Source organism: Haliotis rubra, unplaced genomic scaffold (assembly GCF_003918875.1).
Source record: "Haliotis rubra isolate DU_JTF1 unplaced genomic scaffold, ASM391887v1 Scf61, whole genome shotgun sequence".
Lineage (NCBI taxonomy): Eukaryota > Metazoa > Mollusca > Gastropoda > Lepetellida > Haliotidae > Haliotis > Haliotis rubra.
The window spans coordinates 1226291-1238553 of record NW_025767313.1 but is presented as its reverse complement, the minus strand read 5'-3'; the positions used below and the strand labels follow the sequence as shown (position 1 = coordinate 1238553).

General features: G+C 38.6%; 2 protein-coding genes across 2 annotated transcripts in view; both read left to right on the top strand.

Moving 5' to 3' along the window:
- LOC124255852 (kelch-like protein 20) overlaps positions 1-1361 on the top strand; it is a 106391-nt gene extending 105030 nt beyond the window's left edge. Inside the window, exon 5 of the mRNA XM_046689797.1 lies at positions 1285-1361. Coding sequence (XP_046545753.1) covers positions 1285-1361 — 77 coding nt within the window. The remainder of the gene's footprint in view (positions 1-1284) is intronic.
- A 41-nt stretch (positions 1362-1402) lies between these two features.
- LOC124255851 (kelch-like protein 28) lies at positions 1403-7733 on the top strand. Its single transcript, XM_046689796.1, has 3 exons — positions 1403-1436; positions 4564-4716; positions 7075-7733. Exons 1-3 carry the CDS (start codon positions 1403-1405, stop codon positions 7527-7529), a joined length of 642 nt encoding a protein of 213 aa, XP_046545752.1. The 3' UTR covers positions 7530-7733.
- Positions 7734-12263: the final 4530 nt, after the last annotated feature.

The following is a 12263-nucleotide window of genomic DNA, read 5'->3' as shown; positions in this document are numbered from 1 at the left end:
TCACAAACAGATTAAGTCTACCAAACATCAGATATAGCTGTAGTGGAGTTGCTGGTGATGAACCTTATCCAACTGAAATGGATCGTTTGTATTAGGTTTTCCTTTTTTAAAGGTCAAATGTCCTTGATTTATATATCAATTGTATTAAATGACCATGCGTACAATGATTGCTTGCTCTCCAGACTTTGCCATGGCCCACTGCCTAAACTGTATTTTCATATATCTAAAGATTTCGAATTACGACTTCTTCATTACTCAACCGATCCAGAAGCTGGTGTCGCGTTCATTTAATCTAATATACAATGTAGAAATAACACAGGCAATCAAAAGTTACATAAAATGCTAAAACACAATCCCGCGTACTTTGTATTGGATTTAATCTAAAGTAAGAAACCGAGTTTCCAGTGATGTCAGATGAAATCAAGCATTTGGAATTACACTGTCGTTCTCTTGATGGTCAATGCAATGGCATGGGTAATTTTTCTGAAATACATCGCAAATATTTCTGTAAAAATTGAAGAACATACACAAACTGATAGAATACACGCTCTCTACGTAAATTACAGTATTCAAAATACGGTGATCTCATCATTGTGTTGCTCATACTGATGGCTCCATACCGAGAAGCAATAACATCAAACGCACTTTTTGCTTGGTTTTGTAAGGGCGGCGCTTCTAGGATTCCAGACGTATCCACTACTAACTCGAGCACTTATAGGAAACTTTTAATTGACAAATGTAGTTAATTAAGCAACTTACAAGCAAATACCGTATTTATCATATTCCTCAGGCAGTCTTATGTGTGACACCTGTCCTGTTCGGGTTCCCTGTTCGGACTGGCCCAGAACCCCCCTGTACTTGTACGGGGCAATGTTATTGATAGTTTGGGCAGGTTTGGTCAACTGCGTGCCATCATACTCCGACGTTGATCATGGTCTCAATCACATACTACCGTCATATATCTGGATTGCTGGGGGCAGTGTGAAACAACAAAGAGCCCAATGTTTAACAGACCGAATCTACAAGAATGGAAACTCAGTTCCAGTGCAATATTATCTTACCGGAAAATGCACAAATTGCCCACAACTTCCGGCATAACTGAAAATACATGCTGCAATGAGAGTAGAATGTATTATGAATCCAGGTAACCTTTTGACTGACATTAAATACCAGTAGCTTCCTCTCTTCTGTTTAATAACCTATGGCTGTTAACCTTTCCAGGCGTGGATTACAAGTTTTGAATCATCTGACAATGATTTTAACAACCGCATATATTTCCTTCAGGTGGACGGGTGGACAAGTCGGAATCTCTGTCATCTGTTGAGCGGTATACTCCAAGTAAAGATGAATGGGAGAAGTAGCACCCATTTCTGCACCCAAGCGGAGCGTGGCTGTAGCCGCCATGCATGGGAAATTGTACGCCATAGGTGGATCAGGTAACATTCCAATGAGTCAATCATTTTTCTGCAGTATAGGGCCCGTAAGTAGGTATACTTTGCGAGACCTTAGTACTTCCGGTGATAAACAACGTTTCATACCTGTTCCAATGTTGTCATGGTCGTCAGTTGACAATAAGGAACCGATAATCATTGCAGGAATAACAAATTTCCGATCTAACCACTCCCAACTATTACGACTGTCAAGAGCTCTGACAGCCAATCGTGTTTGTAACCTGGTCGGGTCTGAGTATAAAGTCATATTTGGCGGACGCGCAATTTAGAACCAGAACTTGTTCTTGAATATTCGCTAGTCACGGAAATCTGGTACCGGAAGTAAGCTGGGCCCCGTCTCTCTCAGCATATCGCAAGTTGGCACCCGCAAAGGAGCCAGGAACCAGCTTAGCACCGGAAGTAGCTCCTCGTGAGACTTACAGACTAATGCAGCAACTTGCAGATTCCAACATGGATGAGTAGCTTGAGAACAGACACCAGTATCAGGGCACAGACATTGCATCCTGTATGTATTTGCTAATGTTTGACAAAGCATTTATATTTTAAGATTTCGAACTTTGGATTAAGTACTTCTTTAAATACGTGGTTGTGTATCTTTAAACTGTTTGTAGCCTGTGTCAGGATATGCAGAACAGGTATACACAACATTAAACCAATGTTTCCATCACATGATGAGCAGGATAAAGGATACCTTTATTAACGAACTTTCCAGATCGGTAATCATAACCCGAAAGTAAAATCAATAAGTCCGCGAAACTGAGAGTACATCACCGCAAGGGTTCAATCCTATCTCAGTGTCCAACTGAACAGAAACAGTGTATCGGACATTTGTGCGTAGTGTTCATAACAGTAGAATAAACAAGTTTGTTTTATGTGTAATTTAACGCTGCACCCAGCAATATTTCAGCTATATGTCAGCGGTTTATAAATAATCAAGTCCGGACCACGCAATCAAGTGAATGACATCATGATCATGGAATACAATGACATGTGTCATCATCTTTGCCATTGGGATACAATGACACGTGTCATCATCTTTGCCATTGGGATACAATGACACGTGTCATCATCTTTGCCATTGGGATACAATGACATGTGTAAACCAAGTCAGGAAGCCTGACAACCCGATCCCGTTAGTCGCCTCTTACGCCAAGCATGGGTTACTGAAGACCAATTCTAACACGGATCTTCCGTTTGTGTTACCGAGATACTTTCTCATAGCACGGCACTCGTTAAGGAAAATTGAAATGTGTTGACAAATCACAGTGGGTATATCCTTTGAGCAGATATGACACTTTTGATATAGCTAAGTCCGGGCTGATATCATCAAGTTACTGTCATCAATATCGTCATCAGATATCATATTATCACTAATCTTTTCTCATTTCATAAACTGTAAAATGGCTTGTTTGAAAGTTCCTTTTTTCATTTTTCAAATTCTCTGTAAAAAGAAACAGGTGTCTGGTTACTGTTGTTTTTACGTTATCTGAATCTGAATACGTCATGGTAGCGTATTTGTTTTAATGGTAATTTATGTGTTGCTGATGTAATTTCTTCAACCAAACGTCACATTGATTTAAGTGACACACAGTACACCGTGACCAGTGGTATTTAATTTAAACTAATAATGTTATGTTTCAATTCAAAGAATTTTATTTCACTGCCAAAGAGTACCAAACACAAAAACAAAACGTCTTGAGTAAATTAGGACTGCATTTTGCAAAATGGCCCAATTTTCGTTTCAATGTCATCATTTTTATAATTCCTTTTAAGTACAGGACTCACTAAAATATATACATGTCCAAATAGATCTGTCTATTATGGACAGTGTTTTTCTAACAAAAGTTAATATGTAGTTTTCCCACTTTGTTATTTCTGCTGTTTTCTTTTCAAAGAAAAAGGAGTTTTTAACTAAATTTCCATTATTGATTTTAGTTTTATCATTCCCTTTAACCTGAGCCTGCAACGTTATCTGTCATCCAGGACAAGAGGGTCACTCGGGTAACCATGTGTCATTGCATATTTCAAAGAAATGATATACTTCCAACTTCATAACAGTTCATACATGATTTTAGTCAACCAAAGGTAAAGAATAGAGCTATAAAGAAAGAACATGGGGATTTTTTGACATTTGTAGAAATAACACAGGCAATCAAAAGTTACATAAAATGCTAAAACACAATCCCGCGTACTTTGTATTGGATTTAATCTAAAGTAAGAAACCGAGTTTCCAGTGATGTCAGATGAAATCAAGCATTTGGAATTACACTGTCGTTCTCTTGATGGTCAATGCAATGGCATGGGTAATTTTTCTGAAATACATCGCAAATATTTCTGTAAAAATTGAAGAACATACACAAACTGATAGAATACACGCTCTCTACGTAAATTACAGTATTCAAAATACGGTGATCTCATCATTGTGTTGCTCATACTGATGGCTCCATACCGAGAAGCAATAACATCAAACGCACTTTTTGCTTGGTTTTGTAAGGGCGGCGCTTCTAGGATTCCAGACGTATCCACTACTAACTCGAGCACTTATAGGAAACTTTTAATTGACAATGTAGTTAATTAAGCAACTTACAAGCAAATACCGTATTTATCATATTCCTCAGGCAGTCTTATGTGTGACACCTGTCCTGTTCGGGTTCCCTGTTCGGACTGGCCCAGAACCCCCCTGTACTTGTACGGGGCAATGTTATTGATAGTTTGGGCAGGTTTGGTCAACTGCGTGCCATCATACTCCGACGTTGATCATGGTCTCAATCACATACTACCGTCATATATCTGGATTGCTGGGGGCAGTGTGAAACAACAAAGAGCCCAATGTTTAACAGACCGAATCTACAAGAATGGAAACTCAGTTCCAGTGCAATATTATCTTACCGGAAAATGCACAAATTGCCCACAACTTCCGGCATAACTGAAAATACATGCTGCAATGAGAGTAGAATGTATTATGAATCCAGGTAACCTTTTGACTGACATTAAATACCAGTAGCTTCCTCTCTTCTGTTTAATAACCTATGGCTGTTAACCTTTCCAGGCGTGGATTACAAGTTTTGAATCATCTGACAATGATTTTAACAACCGCATATATTTCCTTCAGGTGGACGGGTGGACAAGTCGGAATCTCTGTCATCTGTTGAGCGGTATACTCCAAGTAAAGATGAATGGGAGGAAGTAGCACCCATTTCTGCACCCAAGCGGAGCGTGGCTGTAGCCGCCATGCATGGGAAATTGTACGCCATAGGTGGATCAGGTAACATTCCAATGAGTCAATCATTTTTCTGCAGTATAGGGCCCGTAAGTAGGTATACTTTGCGAGACCTTAGTACTTCCGGTGATAAACAACGTTTCATACCTGTTCCAATGTTGTCATGGTCGTCAGTTGACAATAAGGAACCGATAATCATTGCAGGAATAACAAATTTCCGATCTAACCACTCCCAACTATTACGACTGTCAAGAGCTCTGACAGCCAATCGTGTTTGTAACCTGGTCGGGTCTAGTATAAAGTCATATTTGGCGGACGCGCAATTTAGAACCAGAACTTGTTCTTGAATATTCGCTAGTCACCGGAAATCTGGTACCGGAAGTAAGCTGGGCCCCGTCTCTCGCATATCGCAAGTTGGCACCCGCAAAGGGAGCCAGGAACCAGCTTAGCACCGGAAGTAGCTCCTCGTGAGACTTACAGACTAATGCAGCAACTTGCAGATTCCAACATGGATGAGTAGCTTGAGAACAGACACCAGTATCAGGGCACAGACATTGCATCCTGTATGTATTTGCTAATGTTTGACAAAGCATTTATATTTTAAGATTTCGAACTTTGGATTAAGTACTTCTTTAAATACGTGGTTGTGTATCTTTAAACTGTTTGTAGCCTGTGTCAGGATATGCAGAACAGGTATACACAACATTAAACCAATGTTTCCATCACATGATGAGCAGGATAAAGGATACCTTTATTAACGAACTTTCCAGATCGGTAATCATAACCCGAAAGTAAAACAATAAGTCTGCGAAACTGAGAGTACATCACCGCAAGGGTTCAATCCTATCTCAGTGTCCAACTGAACAGAAACAGTGTATCGGACATTTGTGCGTAGTGTTCATAACAGTAGAATAAACAAGTTTGTTTATGTGTAATTTAACGCTGCACCCAGCAATATTTCAGCTATATGTCAGCGGTTTATAAATAATCAAGTCCGGACCACGCAATCAAGTGAATGACATCATGATCATGGAATACAATGACATGTGTCATCATCTTTGCCATTGGGATACAATGACACGTGTCATCATCTTTGCCATTGGGATACAATGACACGTGTCATCATCTTTGCCATTGGGATACAATGACATGTGTAAACCAAGTCAGGAAGCCTGACAACCCGATCCCGTTAGTCGCCTCTTACGCCAAGCATGGGTTACTGAAGACCAATTCTAACACGGATCTTCCGTTTGTGTTACAGATACTTTCTCATATACGGCACTCGTTAAGGAAAATTGAAATGTGTTGACAAATCACAGTGGGTATATCCTTTGAGCAGATATGACACTTGATATAGCTAAGTCCGGGCTGATATCAAGTTACTGTCATCAATATCGTCATCAGATATCATATTATCACTAATCTTTTCTCATTTCTCATAAACTGTAAATGGCTTGTTTGAAAGTTCCTTTTTTTCATTTTTCAAATTCTCTGTAAAAGAAACAGGTGTCTGGTTACTGTTGTTTTTTACGTTATCTGAATCTGAATACGTCATGGTAGCGTATTTGTTTTTAATGGTAATTTATGTGTTGCTGATGTAATTTCTTTTTCAACCAAACGTCACATTGATTTAAGTGACACACAGTACACCGTGACCAGTGGTATTTAATTTAAACTAATAATGTTATGTTTCAATTCAAAGAATTTTATTTCACTGCCAAAGAGTACCAAACACAAAAACAAACGTCTTGAGTAAAATTAGGACTGCATTATGCAAAATGGCCCAATTTTCGTTTCAATGTCATCATTTTTTATAATTCCTTTTTAAGTACAGGACTCACTAAAATATATACATGTCCAAATAGATCTGTCTATTATGGACAGTGTTTTTAACAAAAGTTAATATGTAGTTTTCCCACTTTGTTATTTCTGCTGTTTTCTTTTTCAAAGAAAAAAGGAGTTTTTAGCTTAAATTTCATTATTGATTTTAGTTTTATCATTCCCTTTAACCTGAGCCTGCAACGTATCTGTCATCCAGGACAAGAGGGTCACTCGGGTAACCATGTGTCATTGCATATTTCAAGAAATGATATACTTCCAACTTCATAACAGTTCATACATGATTTTAGTCAACCAAAGGTAAAGAATAGAGCTATAAAGAAAGAACATGGGGATTTTTTTTACATTTTCGTATTACATGTAATATGTACAAAAGCCTGATGGTGCCTCTTTGGAAGCATAATGTTTTTTGTCGACCGAAAAGTCTCGTTATTTCAACTAGTTGCTCATTGTTTTCCAATTTATGACTTTTGTCTTGTATCTTCAATAATATTTTCGAAACTTCGATTGCTTTTCGTATATATACAGTTCAAGTGCAAAGGCATCACTTCACTATTTTTGCAGGTACCAAATTCGTATCGAGTCGCGTGGAAAGGTTCCTCCCATCCGAAAACAAGTGGGAAGTTAGGGCACCTTTGTCAATACCCCGGTTCTTTGCCGATCTCCAGCAAGTAGGTAGTGCTCTGTTCTTGGTTGGCGGTGCTACTCTGGATGTGGACAGCCGTGTTGTCTGCGTGGACACAGTTGAGAGATACGTACCAACAACAGACACGTGGACTATTGTCAGCAGAATGAGGACACCCAGGGCTGAGTTTGGAACGGCTGCCATTGCCGACAAGATATTCATTCTTGGAGGATACAACTGGGACACTCGAACACGACTTTACAGTGTAGAATCGTTCAGTCCCTCCCGAGAGTTGTGGTCAGATTGCTGCATGTTGAACAATCCGTACACAGGGTTAGCGGGTGCAACAATCACCTTGTATAAAAGGAACCGTTCAGATTATGAACCACCTTGAACCTGCCAGCATTATAAAATATGGCGTAGTAATGAAAACATGCAAACAATTCAATATTTCTTTAATTAAATCATATACTTATACTATAGTTTCAACAACTTTAAAATATATGTGATCAGATTATATTAACAGTTAATCTTATTGTAATGTTATCGATATTCTGTAAATGTATATTGAAAGGTCACCTTTTGCTAAAAGGCTTGTATTATGAAAAGAATAAATATAGTACATTTCACTTTGTGTCGTATTCACTGACAGTTACATAATTCAAATGACCAGGCTCTCATAACCCTCGACCCTTGATGTGTATTCTGTTTTATCCATGATATGAAACCATCAAAATGTCAAAACCGTTTCTTACACAGAAAATATATTTGGCCGTCATTGGCCGAACTGTCCAGCACCTGTCCCAGGGGTCAGACAGTAAAGGTCAGAGATAACCATTTGATGACCAGGGTTCACCGATGTTGCTTTGGGCATTACAGCACTTAAAAAGGCCAAGGGAATTAAAGTTACAAGAGCAAAGAGGCTTGTCTAATTTTCTTGATTTAATTCGTGTCTGGTCTAACTCTCCTTCGGCATTGAAACTTAAATGTCATAGATCACGAAAGGTTGTTGCTTTTCGCCTCAATTAACCCACTGGCAGATCCATTCTCCAAGAGAACAAGGTTAAGAGGCAGTGTATACTTTCACTCTAAGGTTTCTTGTTGAAGACTACAGTTCTTAAGGTCTGTGGCTACCAGCAGGTGCTGAGGCATCAATAATGTTTTAAATTGTTTTTTTAAACCATTGATATGATCGTCTCAATTTTGTCAGATGTGGAGTTATTCAACTGGAAATATGTATCGGGCATTCGTTTCATTTGGCACGGATGGCATATATTCAGAACAGCATGTATTCTATGTCAATGATGTCATTCACTGTCATTGCAAATGTCTTATTGAGCCTGACACTAATATGCTTCAATCGATTGACAAGGGACTATTCAGTGGGCGCAAACATAATTTCTTTCCTCTCCATCGTGGCGATTTGTCGGGAAGAATTGGAAACTTAAATAAGCAAAGGTTAAATTTAAAAAACCCTCATCGGGATGGCGAAAATAGCAAAATGCCCTTTTCAAATAAAAAAGTAACCAGAGAAATCTATTATCATTTAAAAAGGTGATCACTACCTATGATTGTATGTCGTTTTTGCAACTGCGCCGTGATAATTTGATAATACACTCTACACCAAACGTCAATCGATGTCCAGAGGAGGACAGTTTATATAACGTTTCAAATTGATCAAAACCTTAACTCTGCACATACTTCCATGGCAACCTCTTTAAAAATGTCATCCTTCTTGGAGCACAATTTCCCCTTAGAATTGTGTCCCTCCTTCTTATTTTCCTCGGCTTGAATGAGTATGCTATAGGGATATGGCCGAATGTCACTCAAGTCGACAATGTATATCTCTCGATGTAATCAAATTTAACCTCAGCATCTGGATTCATTCAACATGACGGTTCGTTCCAGTAAAGATGTTACTGTTCTTGCTGTGGCAACTTGCACCACTCTTGTGGACGGATGGATGGCATCAAAATAAATGAACGGTTTGCTAATTCAACAATCTCGAATCATGGGTAGTTCAATTCATGGATTAAAAACTGATCTAAAAACATGTCAATGGAAGTAACAGAGGTGAATGGTATGGAATGAAAGTAAGATCGACCTCGGATGAAATACTGAAGCATGGATGTAACATGAAGGAATGACTGTAAGGAGGCTCATAAATGGTAGATGGGCAATGTTCGAATTCAACGGCTCTTCAGGTGTACAATGAAAGCTGAGTTGAAAGCTGACTCAGATTTCATTGTACACCTGAAGAGCGAAATATATTGTGCTGATATAAAGGGGTTTTGGCAAGAAGTATATCTGACCAGTCAACAATGTGATTGTATCACAGTCATTGTGTACATATTGTGTCACTGTTAATGTATTCACTTTACCTGTCCTCTTGATTAGATCAACGGTGTCACTGTTAATGTATTCACATTACCTGTCCTCTTGATTAGACGACGGTGTCACTGTTAATGTTTTCACTTTACCTGTCCTCTTGATTAGATCACGGTGTCACTGTTAATGTATTCACATTACCTGTCATCTTGGTCATGTCACGGTGTCACTGTTAATGTATTCACATTACCTGTCATCTTGGTCAGACGACGGTGTGACGGTGTCACTGTTAATGTTTTCACTTTACCTGTCCTCTTGATTAGATCACGGTGTCACTGTTAATGTATTCACATTACCTGTCATCTTGGTCATGTGACGGTGTCACTGTTAATGTATTCACATTACCTGTCATCTTGGTCATGTGACGGTGTCACTGTTAATGTATTCACATTACCTCTCATCTTGGTCATGTGACGGTGTCACTGTTAATGTATTCACATTACCTGTCATCTTGGTCATGTGACGGTGTCACTGTTAATGTATTCACATTACCTGTCATCTTGGTTAGACATGTGACGGTGTCACTGTTAATGTATTCACATTACCTGTTATCTTGATTAGATGGCGGTGTCACTGTTAATGTATTCACATTACCTGTCCTCTTGATTAGATGACGGCGTCACTGTTAGTGTATTCACATTACCTGTCATCTTGATTAGATGATGGTGTCACTGTTAATGTATTCACATTACCTGTCATCTTGATTAGATGGCGGTGTCACTGTTAATGTATTCACATTACCTGTTATCTTGATTAGATGACGTTGTCACTGTTAATGTATTCACAATACCTCTCATCTTGGTCATGTGACGGTGTCACCGTTAATGTATTCACATTACCTGTCATCTTGATTAGATGATTGTGTCACTGTTAATGTATTCACTTTACCTGTCCTCTTGATTAGATGACGGTGTCACTGTTAATGTATTCACTTTACTTGTCCTCTTGATTAGATGGCGGTGTCACCGTTAATGTATTCACTTTACTTGTCCTCTTGATTAGATTGCGGTGTCACTGTTAATGTATTCACTTTACTTGTCCTCTTGATTAGATGATGGTGTCACTGTTAATGTATTCACTTTACTTGTCCTCTTGATTAGATGACGGTGTCACTGTTAGTGTATTCACGTTCACACTCTCTCTCAATTAATTCAAGAAGGATGTTATTAATAACAATACCATGCTGCAATATATATGTATCCAATTGTTTTGTCGTATGTATTGTCTGTTCTTAGGATTACTGCTGATAATGACAGATATTGACAAAGCTTTCGAGTGAAAATTCGACATCAGCAATGTGACTAAAGTAGATATTACGAGAAGAATTAAAGACTATTCAAAACACGTCGTCTTCAAATACGAGTAAATTTTTTCACTTTCAAAACACCGCTTTGAAATATTTCTTTTGCAGAATATTTCATGAAATATTAGTTTACGGTCGAACAGTTTTTATTACAGCAAAGAAATCCTTGTAAATACATAAATATGCAAGATATTTCATTGTGCGTGAAGATAAAACTGCCAGAGACATCCTCCTACACACGTTTTGTAACAGTGTTACCTTTCAAGTACCAGGACAGTTGAAAATAATTCAATTTGGTATATCTTTAATGAGGTGACATATTCCCTTGGCACATTCAAAAACTACAAAATGTAGTTTTAAAGAGCTTGGCATTAAAAAACCCTGAAATAATCTCCCTCCTACTTAATCAAGCCTGCAGATAAAGGACAGTTTTGCGATGTCCGCACATCGTATTCAATCAAACCGACTTAATCCAGATGATAATGATAAAATCATGTTCAACAAAAGAATTAATCACTGATTTTATTCATAACATTGATATTCATGTGACACTGGCTGATCTTAGCTTAGCTTCCATACATTTAGACTATGAATCCAAGCGACAACGTGATCGTATTCCACGATAAATGAGAGTGCTGTTAACTATTTGATCCGCTGCAGTTTGCTCTCTGAAATGTCACTAAGAACACTGCTACTAGTATTAGATGGTAGTTTGGCCATCCCGATGGGTTTTTCAAAAATTTAACCTTTGCTTGTTTAAGTTTCCAATTCTTCCCGACACATCGCCACTCGACTTGAAAACTAGAGCTGCAGATGTACTAGAATCATACCCATCACAACATCAAGTTGTAAACAATGGAGTCTGGACCAGACAATCACGTGACTGACATGATGAACAGCGATCTACTCAATTGGGACACGAAGACATCAGCAGCCTCTTACGACAAACCTGGGTTGCTGAAGACCAATTATAACACTGATTGTCACGGATGTATCGGTATAAAGATATATTGGATATAAACATGGGACACGGGTCGGCGAAACAAGACAATTTCACATGACTATCCGGAAAGTTTAATGATAAGGATGTTTTTTCTCATTCAGTGTTCAAGAAGTAGTGCAAACAAACTTCTCCTCTTCTGTCTGTGCTGTCTGGAGAAACAGCCAATGGGAATTCTAGTCAGATCTATTATGGTCACAGATGGGTTACGTTCCTGTTTGTAGTTTCGCGATGGCGATGTTTGATTAATAAAGATGAAGTATCTGTGATTTGTTTGCAATATTCAACAGCACTGTATTGCTCCTGAACAGCTCCATATTGCAGGATCCCTAGGGTGCGAAGTATGAAGGAAATGGGGAGTTGTCAGAACAGAGCAGAACCTTCGGAAGCTTCAAAGTCATTTCACGTCATTTCACCCTGGAGGTGGATAAACGCTT